Source organism: Apiospora phragmitis (assembly GCF_038363925.1).
Source record: "Apiospora phragmitis strain CBS 135458 chromosome Unknown utg000011l:1.0-3236445.0:1.0-3240683.0, whole genome shotgun sequence".
Lineage (NCBI taxonomy): Eukaryota > Fungi > Ascomycota > Sordariomycetes > Amphisphaeriales > Apiosporaceae > Apiospora > Apiospora phragmitis.
In genome coordinates, this window is record NW_027117411.1 from 465369 (window position 1) to 485778 (window position 20410).

Consider the following 20410-nt stretch of genomic DNA (forward strand, 5'->3'; position numbering starts at 1 on the left):
GGTCAACCTGGGCACCATTGGAATCGGTTCCACTGGATTCAGGGGTCGCGGTCTGCAAGTAGCCCATCCACTCGTTATCGTTGGTGGAAGACATTATTGCGTTAGGCAGTCGAGAAATCGAAGTTTGTTGGTCTTGATCTATATCTGTTGAGTCTGAGCGTTCTGGATTTGGATTTTTGTGGTATGCTGAAATGAACTTGTGCGAAGAGTGTATACGTTGTGGTATTATACGTACGATTCCTGATGTTGTCTCGTGACACTCTATAATGAGGCTCGAGATGCTTAATGGTGACTAGATATCTCTGAAATGACTAGTGTTCATGTTAGTACTGGTTGACTCGACTGTTTCGCAGATATAGATCGATTTAGGGGTAACTGCTTGCATCGACGGAGTAGATGTTTTGCTCGCAATAACAGTGATGTGATGGGTATTTGCTTCGTGGGTTGTGAGCAGATATGTGTACTAATGGGAAGGATGCGCTCACAGGTTATGATTGACGAGATTTATATAGAGAAGAAAGTGCAGTCAAACTGTAGCAATATTCAATCGCCGTCTCAAGACAGTTTGGCTTCTTAGGATCGTTCGATCTTCTTCCTCGACTTGCAACCATTGAATGCTGCTTGGCCCCTCTGTATGACCTCTAGGCCACTCCATAACGGGTTGCGAAGATGGGGTGGTGCTGGTGAATACTTGAGATATCCACAATAGCTGCTCCTTCATAGCTACTGCGAGGGTCGTCTGATATATAGACAGTCCATTATCTGAGTCACCCTGAATGATTATTCAACAGTACGCGGTACAAGTCAATATGATGAATATAGCATACCCAAAACGCCTTCAGGAGCCGGCGGTGGTGATATTCCATGAGCTGTTCGTGTTATCCTAGCGTGTAGATACCCTGCATTCAAGATCTCCAAGTCTACATTCACTCCCAACAGCGGGTTGAACATACGAGTCCGGTCGCTGGGAGATTCTCCGAGCTCAGGTACGCGGGTGAATGTCTCGTTCTACCAATTAATAAGTGCGTTGGAAAATCGATTCACTGGATTCGCTGATCTGGTGAATATTGTGGACAGGGTTGAATAGGGGGAAAGCCACTCCATGAGTCAGCAAAAGCGAAGTTGCCGTATCTTGGCCAAATTCCAACCATTTAATATCGCCGTCGAGGTTTGACAGGTGATTAGAGTTAAATAATTATCTTCAACCTACAAAACAGTACTTGAGCACCCACGTTGCTGGCAGGAGAGACCTAGAAGGAACCGGAAAGGTACGTCGTCTGAAGAAGGATGGGTCCCTGCTCTCGAAAAAAGGGAATATTGTAGGATTAGTTTTTAAAATAATGGATTCTGAAGCACGATCCCCCTGGGTACTATGTTATTGGTCGATTTGTCTTTCCTTTCTTTTTTCTTGGTCGGGGAAAGGTGGTGGGGAGAAGCAGATTGACCGGGGCTCAAAGTACGGGGGCTACGTCGTTCTTTATGTCTTGACACAAGACCGGTGAGGTAAAATCGAGCCCGAGATAGAAGTTGCTAATACGTGCTTTAGAAATATGTCAAAAATTAGTCTCATACATATCCCTGCTTCAGTCTGTTCTTGCCGGAAAGGTCTTGGCCACGGCAAGGTTTGTAAAATCACACCTACTTGGTTACTCATTATTTGGATACGACTATCTGGTAAAAGAAGAACCAGTCATGGCTTTCAAGGCATTCCCCGAGCCTAAGGCAAGGACCACGACGACATTTCCAAGCATCAGAGGATGTCAGAGACCCCTATAGTACCTACGGTCCGGCGACAACAATTCATTTCGCATGACCTCGAAAGCAGGTAGCAAGGTAGGCCTCGGCGATGTTATCATACAATTTCTCTTACCTACTCGTTCCATTTGTCATGGTGTAGGTTGTTACAAACGCTGGGCGGGGTAATTAATTCTAAGAATATCACGGAAGCCCAAGCCCAATGTTCAAGTCCCGTGCAGCCCACCAACAAGTTCATTAACCAGGCATGCCATGATGTTCAATTGTGCTCGACCAATGACATCAAATCGCCGTTGCGGAACACATGTTTGGGTTGGTCAGAACAAAGCCTTGCCTTTTGGTTTGCAGCCCCTTTCGCCCCTGACGGGTGTTGAGAAATCATATCCTAGGAAGCCAAGGGAGGAGGCTGGTAATTACCATAGATTAGACGGAATGTTGGCTTCGTCCGGTTATGAGACAATAATCTATCCAGAGATGTCTACACTACATTATAATTCCGTCCGGTCCATAAAGTGTTGCCCTACCGTCCCATGTGACATTTGTTTGTTCTCTCAACAAACATAGGACGGAACGAAAAAAGCTAGAAGACTACAAAGAAGAAGGGAGGCAACAAACAATCCACGAGAAGGGTAATGGGACGAGAACTTGCTCGCATGTCGTGCTATGCTATGTGGGCATGCTGACAAAACGCTGAACGACGATAGAGTGTGACCATTGATTTGGGCCGTTGAAGGCATAGGACGCTCGGGTTGGTAACTGACTGGCATATCGAGAAAGATCACTGCAAAAGAGACTGCGGTTCATGATTTTGGGATCCAGAATGAAACTGAAATTGCAAGGTCTTTGTTTCCATGCCCTGTGTTGAATACACTAAACAACCGCAACATCCCGAATACCGTTGATTTATGATCGAAAGCTTGCTATGGGTGGATGAACCAATCTATGTTCAAGCAAAGGTCGGAGACGGAAACGTTTAACGACTGGCAACCACGAGAATGCACGATGTTCAGTAAGGGCCGAAGAAGAGGCGGAGTGGATTCGAACATATTCGGCGAACAGTAGCCTAGCCGCAGCTGTTACCTCCAATTAGCACGGCATCATAGAAACGTTGAATAAAAAAAGCACATTCACCTACTATAAACAACTGAGGGATTCAGGATGGTATCGCTCTCAGGGGTCGCCGCGCCTTGAATCATCACTGTGCATTTTGAACATGTCCCTTGCACTTGTAGCTAGTTTAACGCCAGCCTGTCCGTGTTAGACTTATTAGCAATCGAGGACATTTTGCGATGGAAATTAGCAGGGTCGGGCGGGAAAAATGCCAACATATCCAGCGATATCAAGTCGAATCCTCGCTCGTTGGTGCGAGAACAAGACAAACGACGAGCGAAGAGGATTGGTGTGGCTGATGATGCTATGACGCATCGCGACCAAAGCAGGGGGGCACATCGACCCATGATCACATGCACATAACACAACGTCCACATATCCATGCTCGCCATCTCCCCCACGCAGGATCCACGGATCTGGATTAGCACATGGGGCACCCCGACATTGGCGTCAGGGGCGCACGCAAGTACCGATACAACTGAGCAAGGGCTCGATGACACCGGCACGAGCCGTGGATCAAGCTTTCCGTGGTGCATTCGTTAGCGTTGGGTCTTTGGCAGTTTGGAGATAGACTTTCACCAGATCAGATACAGGGAGTGCCGCTGTCACTGACTAAGAGGTGGATGAAAGCGGACCTATGTCTCTTCACGGTTGCCGAGCCCGTGATGGAGATGGCATGGCCTCCTACCCCATTACACACGAAGTCGAGGGATGCGACGAGTAAGTGTTCGTGCAGGTCAAAATCTTTCAATATTTGCTGTTGGCACATGCCATTCGACTGCTGAACAATCTGAGTAATGGCCATGCTGAAGCGTAGACGTCTCTACCAGGCTTCTAATACCATCCTCTACCCCTGCTCTGTCCCTTCCCACACCATGTCATTGCCCGTCTATCTTCTGTAATGGATGTAATTACACATGACACTGAGAAGTAAAAAATCCTGTTCCCAATCGACAAACACCCGCGCCGTCAAGCCTAATATATACATTCACATGAAGCGTTACACCATGATGCTTAGAAAGAAGCAACCGACACGGCAATCGCTTGCAGGTCAGTGTGGGAAATGGAAACAACCACATCCTTGACACCCGCCTTGTCGGCGGCAGATTTGGCATCACCGTGCAGCTGCAAACAGTTGGTTAGCATGGCAGATCAGAATATGGGACACAAATGGGTTAACTTACAGTGACGGTCGGGACGCCGTGCTCATTGGGAAGCACCTCGATGTCCTTCAGAGCTGCACCACCACCCTTGCTTTGAACACCTAGGCTCTTGAACACAGCCTCCTTTGCACTCCAGCGACCGGCAAAGGAGCTTTGCGGGCTGGGTGATTTGCGGCAGTATGCGATCTCCTGCTTAGTGAAGTTGCGCTCGACAAAGGTCTCGTTGTCGATGTTGATGGCCGAAATGTCCTCAACATCAACACCGTGTTTCTGTCCCTTGTTCATCGGAAGCGCACGGGCCATGGTCTCTGTAAGAGCCTGCGTTGTGCTCTTCGACACGGAGGTCTGCGCAGCAATGGCCGCCTTCTTGGCAAAGTCGGCAGCAAATACTAGACTGGCAGACTTCTTGTCCTCAGAGACGCGAGCCTCGGGGTTGAGAAGCACGGAGCTTAGCTGGTCTTCGGTGTAGGGAGCGTTGGCCTTGGCCTGGAACAACGAGTTGTTGATCATTCCGTTGTGGAAGTGGCGGTAAGTCTTCTTCTGGCGTGCGGCAAGCTTCTTGCAATAGGCGTCGTACGTTGCTTCGTCAAGGGTTGCGTACAGGTATCGAGGGTGGATACCAATGGCTTGGGCACCCTTCTGTCCGAAACCGAACGAAGTGACGGAGAAAGCCTTGACACCGTCTGTCTGGATGCTGCGGCTTGGGTAAACGATCAAATCGAACTGCTCCATGATCGGGTCGACATTGTCGGCATTGCGGTTACCAGGGACCAATCCAGTATTCAGGACTTGCAGACATCCGTTCATCATCCAGGCACCAGCGGCACCCTTGGGATGACCAGTGAGATACTTCTGGAAAATGCCAAGAACGGCATTGCCCTTCTTGCGGCCGAGATGTCGAAGTTGCTGGCAAATTACAGAAGACTCATTCTTGTCGTTGGCCTTGGTGGAGGTGCCGTGGAAAGAGGCAACATCGAGGTCATCAATGGTAAGACCCCAGGTAGCCAAGGCTCCACGGAGAGGAGCAATGCTCGTATCTTGCTTCCAGAAGTTGTTGCCAAAGCTTCGGAGTGCCTCCTTCTCTTCACGGATGGCTTCTTTCTCGATGTGCTGGACTCGGCTTTCCAGGTATTCTTTCTCATCGAATGGCTCGCCTGCGGACTTCATGGCCTCAACCTCTTGCTGAATGTACTGCATCTCCCACTCCTTTCTGTCTTGGATCTGGTTCTTGCGCTGCTGGATCTGTCTACGACGGTATTCAATATCCAGCAGGGGTGAAGGGAATTTACGAGCCGTCTCGCGTGCAGTGGTGAGGACACCTTGACCAGGAGCGGGGACAGAACGTCCAATCTTGTCGCTGGCAGTGGTTGTGAGAGCCAGAATACCATAGATGGGCACACCCATATCAAGGGCGAGCTGGGCAGTCATGATGATCTGGACACCAGAGCCTTGAGACTCCATAAAACCGTTACGGGTAGTGGTAGTAGGTCGCGACATCTCTTGGGGTGTACGGCCGTGGGCAAACTCATCGACAGCATTGCTGGTTGCCTTCATGTTGGCGAATTCGTAAGATCCCTCTTCGCCGAAATCATCGAAGCCACCAACAAGGCACACGCGTGCTTTGCCTTCCATGATAGTCTCGTATCCAATGTCGACCGATTCTACCGCAGTAGCGCAGGCACCGACGGGAGTCTTGATGGGACCGGAAGATGACAGCAACAACATGTTGACCCATGCAGACATGGTGTTGATGAAGGACTCCTGGAGAATATCATTCTGGACAGGCTTATCCAGGAAGCGGTCTCGGTGCATGCCACGCAGAGCACCAGCACCACCCATACCCGAACCAATGCAGTTACCGACTTCAGACGTGTGGACATACTTGTTAAATTCGTAGGGATCGGTGATACCGGACGAGAGAAGGGCCTCGGCGACCGACACAAGTACAAAGAGAGTGACGGGATCGACCTGAGAGATGATGTCCTCAGGGACACCGTACTTCTTGGCATCCCAGCCGGTGGGGATTTGACCAGCGACGAGGCGATCAAATCGAAGAGCCTTGGGGATCCAGAGTGTGGCACCCTTGCGCATGCGCACAATGTACTCACCACTATCCGGAATCTCGAAGATTTCGGCCTTGTCACCATGCTGGCGCTTGAACTCTTCAGCAGTCTCCTTCGAAGACTCAAATGGCTCGAGGTCCTCCTCGATAATAACCTCGTGAAGGAGTTCCTTGTTGTTGGGGTCGTATCCATCGAAGAGCTCAGGCTCAATGACACGAATACCAGAGTGCTCCAAAATGTGCTTCTCGTACTTCTGCTTGATGTCCTTGTCATCGACAGGCTCACCAGACTTGGCATCAACCCAGCCTGAGTATTGTTTGCCCTTGATAGGACCGTTGTGGTTCTTGATGAGACCCATAATCCAAGCCATTTCAACGCAGCCCTCGAGCGAGAATTCTCCGTACGCCTCCATCTCCCATCTGGTTCGGGAGTTACCCCATGGGCCAACCTCAGCGAAACCGGTGACGACCACGACCTTGTCAAGATCGACCATCCCCTTTAGCTTATCATGGAGGGGAGCCACATCCTGCTTCCAGTCCGGCAGGTTCGGGAAGTCAAACTTGAGATTGGCGCGTGGCTCAATGACCTTCTTCTTGTAGAGAGCTTCGCTCTCCTCGCCATTGACGATCTTATTCTCGATGGCCGTCTCCTTTGTCACTGCGCGTCGTACTTCACTGGTATTAGTGATGTTGGCGCGCTCCCGGCCCATCAGCTTATTGAGCTTCTTCAGGAATTGAAGACCGCCGTTGAGGTCAGCAAAGACGGGCTGGTGCTGGCAGAGATCGACAATCTGAGGAGATATGAGACCAAGCAGGTTGAAAGCCATTTCCTGCTGGGAGAAAGTGCGTGCACCTTCCTGCTCGACACTCTCAGCAACAACGTTGTTGCCAGACATCAGACCCGTACCGCGAGTCCAGCCGATGACAGCACCGCAAATAGTAAGGTAGCTGGCCCAATCCTCAGATCGCCAGCGGTTGAACAGGGTCTCAAGGCCAAGCTTGGACTCGGAATAGAGACCATCGCTTCCAAATGTACCATGGTTTGGCGACAAAGGCAGTACAACCTGGGCCGGTCGGGTTTCGAAGCCCCTCTCGATCTTCTGAGCCTTCACGCAGCCAAGCAAGCGCAAGAGGTTGGTCAACATGATACGATGTGCCAGTTCAGATTTGGAGTCAATGTTGTCGATCTGGCGACCCTGCTCTGAAATGGCGGCGAAGGGGACAATGTAGTCAAGATCCCAGCCAAGACCCTTCTTGGTGTCGTATATGTACTCCACAAGAGCTTCCACATCCTGCTTGCTACCTTGATTGAAAGGCACAACGACCAACTGAGAGCCTCGAGCACCGAACTTTGCGTACATGGCCTGGTAGTACTCCGTAACTTCACGCGAGAAACGACTGGTGGTAACGATAACCTTAGCACCACCGCTGATGAGCCCTTGCAAGACTTCGGCGCCAATCGAACCGGCACCAGCACCAGTCATAAGTACGTATTTGCCCTCATAACTGACACCGTCCTTGGCGGCAACTTCCAAGCAGTCCAGGAAAACCTTGGTGAGCTTCCTGTCGTATTCCCATCCAGTAAGCTCATCAAAGCTCTTGAGGTGCAGGAAAGGAATGGTCTCAGTTTTGCCCTTGTTGGTTGAAGCGGCGGTAGTTGCCTTCAAACCGCTCTTCTTGACCAGGCCAGAAGATTTGCCATTCTCTCTGGGTAAGATCTGACTCTCGTTCATTGCCAAGGACTGGCGTAGGTTATTGGTGAGAGACTTGATCTCAGCCTGTGCTGTCTTGGCCATTGTTTGCTGGGCCTTGATCAGTTTGACGAGACGGGTGAAGTCATGTTGAACCCGCGTACGGTTGCCGTATTCTGTAAGCTTTCCGCCCTCAGCCATCTGCTTAACATAGTGCTCAAGCTTGCGGCAACTGGGTCGGGCAACTTCCTCGTACTTAATGTTGCCTTGGTTGTCAACGGTGGTGTGGGGGCCGGTGGGAATGGCAACATCCTTATAAACGGGAGAGACGTTCAAGACGTCTCTGCAGTTCTCAATGAGCTGTTGACCGAGCTCCTTGGCAAGTTTGTAGGTTTCACCTCGCTCAGTAGGGCAATTATCAATGTGATACTGCATAAACTCAAGCAGCAGGGGATTCGACTTGCTCATGATGCGGATGCACTGACTGACGATCTCGCGGTCAACAACCTGGAGTCTTCCGAAGATAATGTCATAGAACATGTGCAGAGCGTCCTGGCGAGCCCAGTTCCACGCAGAGTCGTATGTGCGAGCTTTCAGAGGGCTGAAGACAGGCTCAATACCAGCGGCGTAGAAGTCACCATGCTCGGCCGACCAAAGATCGAGCTGGGCCTGCAAAACCTTCGAGGACTCTTGTGATACTTGTGCAGCCTTTTCGCCGGCGCGGAGATCCATTTTCAGGTATCTCGCCAAAAGCTCAAGCTGCTGCTTGAATAGTGCACGTTGATCCTTGGTAAGAGCGTCGATAGCCGCGGGGTCCATCATCATGCCGCCACCACCTCCGGCAGCTGGGCCGGCCGCTGCGGCAGTAGACAAGCTGATGCCAGCGTTGGTAGCATACTTTTGCGCAACATCGTCCAAGAATGCCTTGGCGTCGTTCTCAGAGCCTAGACGTGCAGAAGGCTCCATAGTAATGGCCAATAGTAGAGCACCATCTTGTCGTCCAGGACCAAGACCCCATCGTGTCTCTAGATATTTGCGAGCAGCTGTGATGTTGAAGCCTCCCGGCATCTTTGAAGAGACGAGTCGGGCAATCAAAGCTAGGGACTGCTTGCCAAGCTGGCCATTAAATGTCGCCTGCATAACGGCACCGAGTTCGTCGAGTGGTGTATCCTCGGGTTTCTCAGGCGTTGAGCCGAATTCTTTGCCCAAATCACCGAGAATTTCGTTCTGTAGAGTTGACTTGCCTATTTGAAAGTTAGCAATGACGGGGCAAGACTTTGGTTGGCGTATTGTAGAGGCCACTTACCACTAACAAGATCCTTGATGGCTTTGCTTAAGGGGATCTCAAGGAACGGCTTCTTGAGCTTTTGAGCTATTAAGGCTCTAACAATCTCAAGAGCTTGAACTGGAGCATCTGGAACAGAAGCAGCTGGGCCTGCACTCGCCGGAGCTGGGGCAGCAGCCGCTGGTGTAGCAGAAGAAGCGGCGGCAGCTGGAGCGCCCCCCCGCTGGAGCTGGAGCTTTCAGCTGTAGGCTCCGGCTCCTCCTCAATCGGGTCTACGTCGTAGTAGACCTCTTTTGCGTCCTTGTTGTAGCACAGGATCTGTCTTTGAACCGACTTTGCGGCGTCAAATGCCTCGTACTTGGAAGCAAGGGTACGCTTTGCCATCACTCCAAGGGTATCTGCGGGGCCGACCTCGACGATCCGCTCAGCCGTCTTCTCAGCCAGGAAGACATCTTGTGTTTCAATCCATCTCACTGGCGAAGCGAACTGGTAGGCGAGAAGCTCGACGAGGAGGGTGTGAGCAAGCTCTTGCTCAACTTCGGGACGCATCTTGGGCGGCGTGGCTGGCTTCGGTGGGAGAGAGGGTGAAAACCTCAGTGGAGGGGTTCTCTGTAGCTTGAGAGACGAATGCTCTCGTGTTGCGAGACTCCACGGGGTATCTCGTCTATTGTTATGGTGTCTCGTGGCAAGTGTCGTGCAGGCGTGAAGCTATGTAGAAAAGGTTTAGAGTAGTAGGTCGGGAGGTCGACAGTTTTTGGCTGTCCCTGTGGCTAACCTCGACTTGAAACTATTACAATTGAATTAACAAAGAGTCAAGATGGGAAAGCACCGCTGAGCTTGGATGGCAGGCAAGCACAGAGGGTAATTGGGGAGAATGAGAGGACTCCAGACGAGCTACGTTAGAGGGAAGGGAAGGTGGATGAATATGAGCAGGCTTGGGTTTTGCGTGCTGTCTGTATTGTGCAATGGAGGCCCTGCCAGATCAATAACACCACTCGAATTGACAAACCCACTCGAGAATTGCGGTCTCAAGAAAAAGTGACTGGAAGGAGCGCACCGCTACGTACCGTACACCATGATTTTCTACGACAGGCAGTCTAAGACAAAGTGGGATGGATACATGTAGACAGGGACTGGGGATATGCCGGGATGGGCATCGTCTAGAGGGGTGTAGCTTCAAGATCCGCGTGTTTTCCCAAATGTTGAACACGCAAAAAAATTGGCTGGTCTGGCCACTAGTCTTGGTACCTGTTTTGCTGCGAGAATGCTGCCGAAGTGCAAGTACCTAGCAGATTGGAGCAGCCAATGCGACTACTTACCAATGTCCAATATGCAGGCTTTCCTGCATATGCATAATGACCCCTACAATGCAGTTTCTCGTTTCTCACCGTTAACAGATTGTCTAAGGTTGCCTATCTTCTGTGCTCTAGATCGTATGTCGGCTTTGAAAAGGTCAAGTCGCTCACAGATTTTGCAGTATGCAGCAGCAGACACACTTCAATGGACGAGACTGTAGATTCCCATCGGCCACGGTTAACCACGAAGAACATCGAACCCTCTGTTTCTAGATTGACTCTCCACTTGTGTGACACCACTTCCTCTCTCAACCAACTTGATTCGTCTAAACCATAGTAGGAATAGCGTCTTCCAAGAAGTCCCCTTCCTCCCCCACAGAGTCTCATCCCATCTATCCATTTCAATTGATCAAGCTTCTGTTCTGGTGAAAGCTGAAGACCCCTTCTGCCCAGAGAGTTTCGGCCGAAATTTTGACAGACCCAAATGACAACGGCACTGTGACTGGCAATAGGAAATGGCCTTTCCATTCACTACTACTTAAGTACTTACTCTGCATGCTCTGATTCGCGTCTCAATATGCAGTCACCCCTGTTAAGTCCGAGTATCTTGGTCAAAATGGAGCGGCGTTCCTGACAACTCATCGCGAAGTGAATGAGGCCGTCACCGTCTCTCTCCGAGTCTGACCCCTATCGTCGGGCCCACCTTCATACTCAAATCCCTCGACCTTTTGCGGGTCCCATCCGTTCTCCTGGTGGATGCTGCTGCCAATGACTTCGTACCAGTTACTTTGGCATTATCCCGCGGCCATTGGTTGTTGAAGCAGCCAGAGAGATCACGCGAACCAATCGGTTGAACTATTCGAGAGCTATTGAGAACGGTCAAGTTATACTATATACCGGGTATAGAATCTATACGAAGTAAATATATTAAGCTCTTTATAATGAGCCTCGAGGATTGACACGAGGGGCGTAAAGCCAGATTCATACACATGTACATGTAGCTATCTGTCTGTCCAATACAGCGTTGGGTGTTGAAGTCTTCGCCATCGTTATGTTGGCATTCAAGGCATGGATAAGTTTCCGTGGACGACCATCTGACGCGGGCTACGACATCATTGAGCATTATCATGCGGGGTGTCTCTATAATAAGTACCTAATCTCATCGACAGGATACCCCTCCGAAGACCCCCATCCGTGCCTCCTGCATGACCAGCTTGGCTCGCGCTCTCCAAGGTAGGTGCACACACCCGAGATCCTTTAATGTCTGTATTGCAGTTAGTTCAATTACAACACTCGAGCCGCAGGGGGATCCTTCGGGCTCACAAGAACAAGAATATAGTAAACTTGAGCTTTGCCGTTGTTGCAATGATACCTAGTTACAAGACTGCCGGTGCAAGTCTACTCTGCACTGGGCACCGGACATTGAATGATCTCGATTGCTCTTGTTGTATAACATTCAATATCGTATATGTACGCGAGCTCTTCGCCGGCTGTGGTTCATTTAACCTTACTTTCAAGCCGCCGTCCGATCCGAAGGACGGTGGCTAAGGTTCACTCACTGCTTTTAACCTGGATAAAGTGGCCTGACACCATGGAAGTTCGACTTTCGGAACTGTCGTCAACGGCCATTCACATGTAGATATGGGCGGGCCTATTCTCGCCATGTTTCGAGTGTGGCATATACTGTACCTGTATACGGCTTTGCATTATAGGCAGGCTGGGATATCCACCCACATCGTTGGAACCCCAAACACAGAAGATTGATGAGAGTTGGGATTGATGACGAGCAACCTGTTTGCATGGTGCCCCAACGAACGAACATTTGCCATGGGTGCAATGCACTGACAGCCCCCTGCGGCGTAACAGACGACGTACATGGCTGCATCCTAGGAACTCGAGGCAGAACATTAAATTGATATCATGCATTTGGGATGTGCCATGCGTTGATACCAGCCAGGTACCCCCGTACGTGCATCACCAACTCCAGATTCCGTTGATACCTTCAGTTCGGCGGGCGGGCGGGCGGGCGCAATACTCGCCGAAACGCTCGGGTGGTTTGTTTGGGCAACAACAAAAAAGATTCCAGTCGTCCAGTCTGGCCTTACAGAGTTTCCGTGGTTCACTGCTGTAGTCAGGGTCTTCGCTCTAGTGGGGTGCCATGCGGGCGGATAAGAGCACTGGGCGCGACTACTGGCTGGAGATTGGCATCAATCCATTGGGGGGTAGCTAGGGCAGGTACCGGATACTTCAACCCTCCGTGCAACCCTCCTGCTCCAACGTGCCCCTCCCCCTGTCGTGGATCTGGGCTAGAGCTGCACATAGGTTAGCTTCCCTGTCTGGGACAAGTCCCCAACAAGAAGTCGAAATTTTTGGCGAGGCAGAGAGCCTCCGGCAGCCCCAAGACGAGAAAAAAAAAGTTGATACGTTGAGCAAGGACAGGCAGGCATGGGCTACACACCAAAGCGATTGGGTAATGCTCGCCAACTAGAGGAGGATGTAGCTAGGCGTGTAGCTCAGTAAAAGTAGACACTTGCTCCATCAAATGAAATGGTAATGGGGTTCCTGTGCTGCTACTGCTGCTGGTGAATGGATCTGTCAATAATCAACTGGCTCAATTGAAGTGTGGATGGGAATAGGCAAACCGTCTCTTGCTGCTCTTTCCAGATCATTGACTCCGGGCAACCTTTGAAACCCGCCCATCACCATTCTTTTGACTGATCTGATCCCATCCTTCCCTTCCGACCTCCAACCACTTTTCCTTTCCTTCAAGTAAACATCGTCTTCGGAAGATCTCCATTCTTCTTCCCTTTCAAGACGCACATTGTCGTCAGAACGGAACCAAATACCCCTCCTCTACGCCCGCTGCGTAGATTGGCAAGACTATTCTCGTCATCAAATTGCTGGTTGTTTGGACGCTATTGCCTGACTTATTGCAAAGCTACTTAATACTACCCATTGCTGGGAGAAGCTATCTGCCTCCTGCTCTTGGCTGAGTTCACGGAGACCTCTACAAGTAAGTCTGCTTTGGCGTACTCACTTTCTGTGCTCCGCAGCTCAGGACACGAAATCTGACTTGGCGTTTCTATAGGTGTGTTCGAAGAACGCCCGACTCTCTCACCCAGAAAGCCCGTACAGTCCTTCACAATGTACGGTACCGGAACCGGCCCCCAGACGGGCGTTTCTACTCCCAGATCCAGTTCCAACCTCCGCCCCCTCACACTTACCCATGGCTCCCTCGAGACCTCCTTCTTGGTACCGACCGGCATTCACTACTATGCACACCAACTAAAGGAGCGCTTTACCGCTACATTACCCGCTGCAACAGATGAGCTGGCTCAGGATGACGAGCCCTCCTCAATACCCGAGCTCGTTGCAAGATACATGGGTTTTGTGGCCCATGAGATCGAAGAGGGCGAAGATGACGGCCAAGGGTCGTACGAAGAGGTGCTCAAGCTCGCCCTGAACGAGTTTGAGCGAGTTTTCCTCCGAAGCAACGATGTTCACGCTTTGGCCAGAACTCTCCCCGGCATTCCAGAGAAGCAGATTGCTGTTGTGCGATGCTACTACGCTGCCCGTTCGACAGCGAACAGAGCTATTCGGCCACATGATTCGGCTATCATGAGAGCAGCCGATGAGGAGGAAGCCAAGCTGTACAACATCTTTGGTGGTCAGGGTAACATTGTCGAGTACTTCGACGAGCTGCGTGAGGTGTACGAGACGTACCCCTCGTTTGTCGGTGACCTCGTCTCAACGTCAGCAGAGCTGTTGCAAACCCTTTCCCGAGACCCAAAGGCTGAAAAGCTGTATGCGAAGGGACTTGATGTTATGACATGGCTCCATAACCCCGACACGACACCGGACGGTGACTACCTGATTTCTGCGCCTGTCAGTCTACCATTGATTGGTTTGGTCCAGCTTTGTCACTACATGGTCTTAGGAAAGGGTCTTGGTCTTCACCCGGGTATTCTACGAGATCGCTTCAGCGGTGCCACTGGTCATTCGCAGGGCATAGTAGTGGCTGCTGCCACTGCCGCTGCTAGCGACTGGGAATCATATGATAAGGTCGCCAAGGATGCTCTGACAATCCTCTTCTGGATTGGGGCTCGCAGCCAGCAGGTCTTCCCTCGAACCTCCCTTACCCCGAAGGTGCTGCAAGACTCGGATGAGAATGGCGAGGGCGAGCCTACGCCCATGCTTAGCATCCGTGATCTTCCTCAAAGCGAAGTGCAGAAGCACATTGACGCTACCAACCAGTACCTGCCCGAAGACAGGCACATTTCTATCTCCCTCATCAACAGCCCGCGTAACATGGTCGTGACCGGACCTCCAATCTCTCTGTACGGTCTTAACCTACAACTCCGCAAGGTTAAGGCTCCCACTGGCCTCGATCAGAACCGAATCCCTCACACAGAACGAAAGATTCGCTTTGTGAACCGCTTCCTTCCTATCACGGCCCCTTTCCACAGCCAGTACCTCGCCAACGCCACCAAGCTGATTGATGAGGACCTCAAGAACATTGAGATCGATTCCAAGTCTCTTGGCATTCCCGTGTTCAATACATGTACCGGCAAGGATCTGCGGGAGGAGGTACAAGGTGATATTGTTCCTTCTTTGATTCGAATGATCACCCGTGATCCCGTGAACTGGGAGACGGCCACTGTTTTCCCAGGTGCCACTCACATCTTGGACTTCGGCCCTGGAGGTATTTCCGGCCTTGGAATCCTCACCAGCCGTAACAAAGAAGGCACTGGTGTGAGAGTCATTCTCGCTGGCAGCTTGAGCGGAACGATTCCTGAGGTTGGATACAAGCCTGAGCTGTTTGATCGTGATGAGGAAAATGCCATTGTGTATGCCGCCGATTGGGTTAAGGAATATGGCCCCAGGCTGATCAGATCCTCCACGGGCCAAACCTTCGTCGACACCAAGATGAGCCGTCTCCTCGGCCTTCCCCCCTGATGGTCTCTGGTATGACGCCGACGACTGTCCCTTGGGACTTTGTCGCTGCTACGATGAATGCTGGTTACCAGATTGAACTGGCCGGTGGTGGCTACTTCAACGCCAAAATGATGACCGAGGCATTTGCGAAGATTGAAAAAGCCATTCCCGCCGGAAGGGGAATCACCGTCAACCTGATTTACGTGAATCCTCGCGCTATGGGTTGGCAAATCCCCCTCATTGGCCGCCTCAGAGCTGATGGTATTCCCATTGAGGGACTGACAATCGGCGCCGGTGTTCCCTCGCTTGAGGTTGCCCAGGAGTACATTGACACGCTTGGCTTGAAGCACATCGCTTTCAAACCCGGATCAATGGAAGCAATCCAGAATGTCATCAACATTGCCAAAGCCAACCCTACCTTCCCTGTTGTACTTCAATGGACAGGAGGACGCGGTGGTGGCCATCACTCGTTCGAAGACTTCCACACACCAATTCTCCAGATGTACGGACGGATCCGTCGCTACGACAACATTATCCTCGTCGCTGGAAGTGGTTTTGGTGGTGCTGAGGACACTTACCCCTACATCACTGGACAATGGTCCAAGAAGTACGGATATCCACCTATGCCATTCGATGGTTGCTTGTTCGGCAGCCGCATGATGGTTGCCAAGGAAGCCCACACCAGCAAGGCCGCCAAGCAAGCCATCATTGATGCGCCAGGTCTTGATGATGATCAGTGGGAGAAAACCTACAAGGGCCCAGCTGGTGGTGTGATTACGGTTCGATCAGAAATGGGTGAGCCTATCCACAAACTTGCTACCCGCGGAGTCAGATTCTGGGCGGAAATGGACCAGAAGATCTTCAGCCTACCCAAGGAAAAGCGAGTCGCGGAGCTTAAGAAGAATCGTGAATACATCATCAAGAGGCTCAACGACGATTGCCAGAAGGTATGGTTTGGCCAGAACTCAGCAGGCCAGACTGTTGACTTGGAGGACATGACATACGCTGAAGTCGTACGGAGATTGGTGGCGTTGCTTTACGTGAAGCATCAGTCTCGCTGGATTGACCATTCTTACATGAAGCTGGTTGGCGATTTCATCCACAGAGTCGAAGAGCGCTTCACTTCCTCGCCCGGACAGATGTCAATGTTGCAGAAATACTCCGATCTCAAGCAACCTTTTGAGACAATTGACGGAATCCTCGCCAGATACCCAGAGGCCGAGACTCAGATCATCAATGCTCAGGATGTACAGCATTTCCTCATGCTGTGCCAGCGACAAGGCCAGAAGCCTACGACTTTTGTGCCTGCATTGGATGAGAACTTCGAATTCTTCTTCAAGAAGGATTCGCTGTGGCAATCCGAGGACCTTGACGCCGTCATCGATCAGGATGTCGGCCGAACATGTATTCTCCAGGGACCGACTGCTGCCAAATTCTCAACCGTTGTCGATGAACCGATCAAGGACATTCTGGATGGTATCCACAATGCCCACATCGCCAGCCTCACTAGGGACCTTTACCAAGGCAAGCCCGAGACCATCCCGACCATCGAATACTTCGGTGGCAAGCTGATTGATGCCGACATTCCTTTGGACATTGAGGGCTTGACTGTCTCCTACGACGACAACAAAAACACATATCGTCTTTCCAACTCTCCCACTGCCGCCTTGCCGTCCTTGGATGCCTGGCTGACTCTTCTGGCTGGACCGAAACGCTCCTGGCGCCACGCTCTCTTCATGTCAGAGGTTTTGGTTCAAGGCCAAAAGTATCAGACCAACCCGATGAGGCGCATCTTCGCTCCTGTTCGCGGCCTCTTCGTTGAGATTTTGTACCCGAACAACCCTAGCAAGACCTCCATTGTTGTGAAGGAGCAGCCCAGACACAATCAATACGTCGACGCCATTGAGGTCAAGTTCGATGGCAAGAATAAGATCTTGGTCAACATGATCAAGGACACAACTGCTCTTGGAAAGCCAGTTGCTCTGCCTCTGCGCTTCACCTACCACCCTGATGCCGGGTACGCACCTATCCGTGAATACATGGATGACCGCAACGACCGCATCAAGGAGTTCTACTGGCGTGCATGGTTCGGCGAGGACAAGCTTGACCTCGATGCCCCCGTCACCAGTAAGTTCGATGGCGGAAGCACGACTATCACAAGCCAGGACATCAATGACTTTGTGCACGCTGTTGGCAACACGGGTGAGGCTTTCGTCGATCGTCCTGGTAAGGTTGTCTATGCCCCCATGGACTTCGCCATCGTTGTTGGATGGAAGGCCATCACTAAGCCTATCTTCCCTCGCAAGATTGATGGAGACCTCCTCAAGCTTGTCCATCTTTCCAACGGCTTCCGCATGATGCCTGGTGCCGAGCCTCTCAAGAAGGGCGATACCGTCAGCACAACTGCGCAGGTCAATGCCATCATTAACCAGGATTCTGGCAAGATGGTCGAGGTTTGCGGTACCATCACCCGTGATGGTGAGTCCGTCATGGAAGTGACTTCGCAGTTCCTCTACCGCGGTGCCTACACTGATTTCGAGAACACGTTCCAGCGCAAGATTGAGACTCCGATGCAAGTCCATCTTGCTACGGCCAAGGATGTTGCTGTTCTCAAGTCGAAGGAGTGGTTTGTCTTTGAAGACAATGAAGATCTTGTTGGCAAGACTCTTGTCTTCCGTCTTCAGAGTCTTATCAAGTTCAAGAATAAGACCGTCTTCAGCAGTGTCGAAACCCGGGGCCAGGTCCTTCTCGAGCGTCCCAGCAAGCAGATCGACCAGGTGGCTTGCGTTGAATATGTGGCAGGCGAGTCGCATGGTAACCCGGTGATTGACTACCTCGAACGTCATGGATCGTCGATCGAGCAGCCTGTGCACTTTGAGAACCCCATTCCATTGAGTGGCAAGACACCTCTGCAACTTAAGGCCCCTGCTTCGAACGAGACCTACGCCAAAGTTTCCGGGGACTACAACCCTATCCACGTGTCCCGCGTCTTCTCCAGCTACGCCAACCTACCGGGAACCATCACCCATGGAATGTACTCGAGTGCATCTGTGCGCAGTTTGGTCGAAACCTGGGCTGCCGAGAACAATGTTGGCCGAGTACGCAGCTTCCATGCCTCTCTTGTTGGTATGGTGCTTCCCAACGATGATATCGAGGTGAAGCTGCAGCATGTGGCCATGATTGGTGGTCGTAAGATCATCAAGGTCGAGGCCAGCAACAAGGAGACTGAGGAGAAGGTTCTCCTCGGTGAAGCCGAGGTTGAACAACCCGTGACGGCTTACGTCTTCACTGGCCAGGGCTCTCAGGAACAGGGTATGGGTATGGAGTTGTACGACAGCAGTCCTGTCGCCAAGGAGGTATGGGACAGAGCCGACAAGTATCTTTTGGACAACTATGGTAAGTCGGGCCCGATGCTTTCGTCTTGTGGTCTTATTCTAATTTTGATTCAGGCTTCTCTATTACCCACATTGTCCGAAATAACCCAAGGAGTTTACCGTACATTTCGGAGGGCCCAAGGGCAAGGCCATCCGTCAGAAGTACATGGATATGAAGTTCGAGACGGTCGCCCAAGATGGCAGCACCAAGTCGGAGAAGATCTTCAAAGAGATCTCGGATAAGACCACGTCTTACACCTACCGGTCACCACAGGGTCTACTCTCTGCCACACAATTCACCCAGCCTGCTCTCACATTGATGGAGAAGGCCAGCTTTGAAGACATGAAGGCTAAGGGGACTTGTTCCCCGCGACAGTACCTTTGCCGGACACTCGTTGGGCGAGTACTCTGCCCTCGCAGCACTTGCTGATGTGATGCCGATTGAGTCTCTGGTGTCGGTCGTTTTCTACCGAGGCTTGACCATGCAGGTGGCTGTGGAGCGTGACGCCGACGGTCGCTCCAACTATTCGATGTGCGCCGTCAACCCTAGCCGCATCTCCAAGTCGTTTGACGAGGAGGCCCTGCGCTTTGTTGTGGGCAACATTGCGGAGAAGACGGGCTGGCTTCTTGAGATTGTCAACTACAACATTGCGAACATGCAGTACGTTTGTGCCGGTGATCTGCGGGCTCTCGACACGCTTGGCGCGGTGATGAACTACCTCAAGATCCAGAAGATCGACATTGTGGACCTCAAGAAGAGCTTGAGCCCTGAGGAGGTCAAGCAGCATCTGGTGGAGATCATCTCCGGGTGCGCACAGCAGACGGATGCCAAGCCCAAGCCGCTGGAGCTCGAGAGAGGGTTCGCAACGATTCCGCTCCGCGGGATCGACGTGCCGTTCCACTCGACATTCTTACGGTCGGGAGTGAAGCCTTTCCGAAGCTTCCTCAACACGCAGATTAAGAAGACTAGCATTGATCCGGCGAAGCTGATTGGCAAGTACATTCCCAACGTGACGGCTCGTCCGTTCGAGCTCACCAAGGAGTACTTTGAGAACGTGTACGCCTTGACCAGCTCTCCCAACATCAAGGCGATCCTGCAGAAGTGGGACTCGTACCAGGATGACAACGCGGTCAAGGGCCTCGATGGGCAGGAGGATGCTGAGGCCTAGGTTGGCTAGGGCAACTATATATTATGGATGAATGACGATTGGAATGTGTCGATTAGAGGACGAGGGAGAAATGACGACTGCGTATGTATATGTATATAGACGTTTGGGCGCTTGCTGGCATTTCGGGAAGGGAGAGGATGGCAAGGCCATTGCTACTTGCAGCACAAGTACTTGATTTCAGTAGACTACCCAAAGAGAGTGGCGCAATGGCGTCGCCTAATAGAACATTTTGATGAATAATTCGTGTTACGTACAGTACAGTCTGCAGTGGGTTTGTAGTGGCTGTAGGAATGGCAGACGGTGGGCGGCAGCGGCCGACGCTTGCAGTAGGTGTGACCTGGAATGGAACTAGTTAGTGGTTACAGTAGGCGACGTAGCAAACGCGGAGGGTGCCAAGTGCCGGTTACTTGAGACGTGCAGCAAACAAAGCACTGAGCCAATGCAGGAACCAAACCAAACCAAACCAAACCACAGCGCTGGAAGATAAGACAGCTGGCTATCTTTCGGGTCTTGTCCCCGTTGCTCATTGGCCCCAGTTTCCAACAACCCCCCGCTCAGCCGCTCTTATACT

General features: G+C 51.5%; 3 protein-coding genes across 3 annotated transcripts; 2 read left to right on the forward strand and 1 right to left on the reverse strand.

Moving 5' to 3' along the window:
* Positions 1 to 3879: 3879 nt before the first annotated feature.
* Positions 3880 to 9615, reverse strand: PG994_012975 (fatty acid synthase subunit alpha; the record flags this gene model as incomplete). The annotated part of the gene is made up of 4 exons (XM_066864384.1): positions 3880 to 3990; positions 4050 to 9025; positions 9088 to 9295; positions 9343 to 9615. 4 exons carry the CDS (start codon positions 9613 to 9615, stop codon positions 3880 to 3882), a joined length of 5568 nt encoding a protein of 1855 aa, XP_066709345.1.
* A 3890-nt stretch (positions 9616 to 13505) lies between these two features.
* On the forward strand, positions 13506 to 15317 carry PG994_012976 (uncharacterized protein; the record flags this gene model as incomplete). The annotated part of the gene is made up of 1 exon (XM_066864385.1): positions 13506 to 15317. One exon carries the CDS (start codon positions 13506 to 13508, stop codon positions 15315 to 15317), a length of 1812 nt encoding a protein of 603 aa, XP_066709346.1.
* A 53-nt stretch (positions 15318 to 15370) lies between these two features.
* Positions 15371 to 19839, forward strand: PG994_012977 (uncharacterized protein; the record flags this gene model as incomplete). The annotated part of the gene is made up of 3 exons (XM_066864386.1): positions 15371 to 18692; positions 18805 to 19032; positions 19091 to 19839. The coding sequence occupies 3 exons, from the start codon at positions 15371 to 15373 to the stop codon at positions 19837 to 19839; spliced, it is 4299 nt and encodes a 1432-aa protein (XP_066709347.1).
* Between the last annotated feature and the right edge of the window lie 571 nt (positions 19840 to 20410).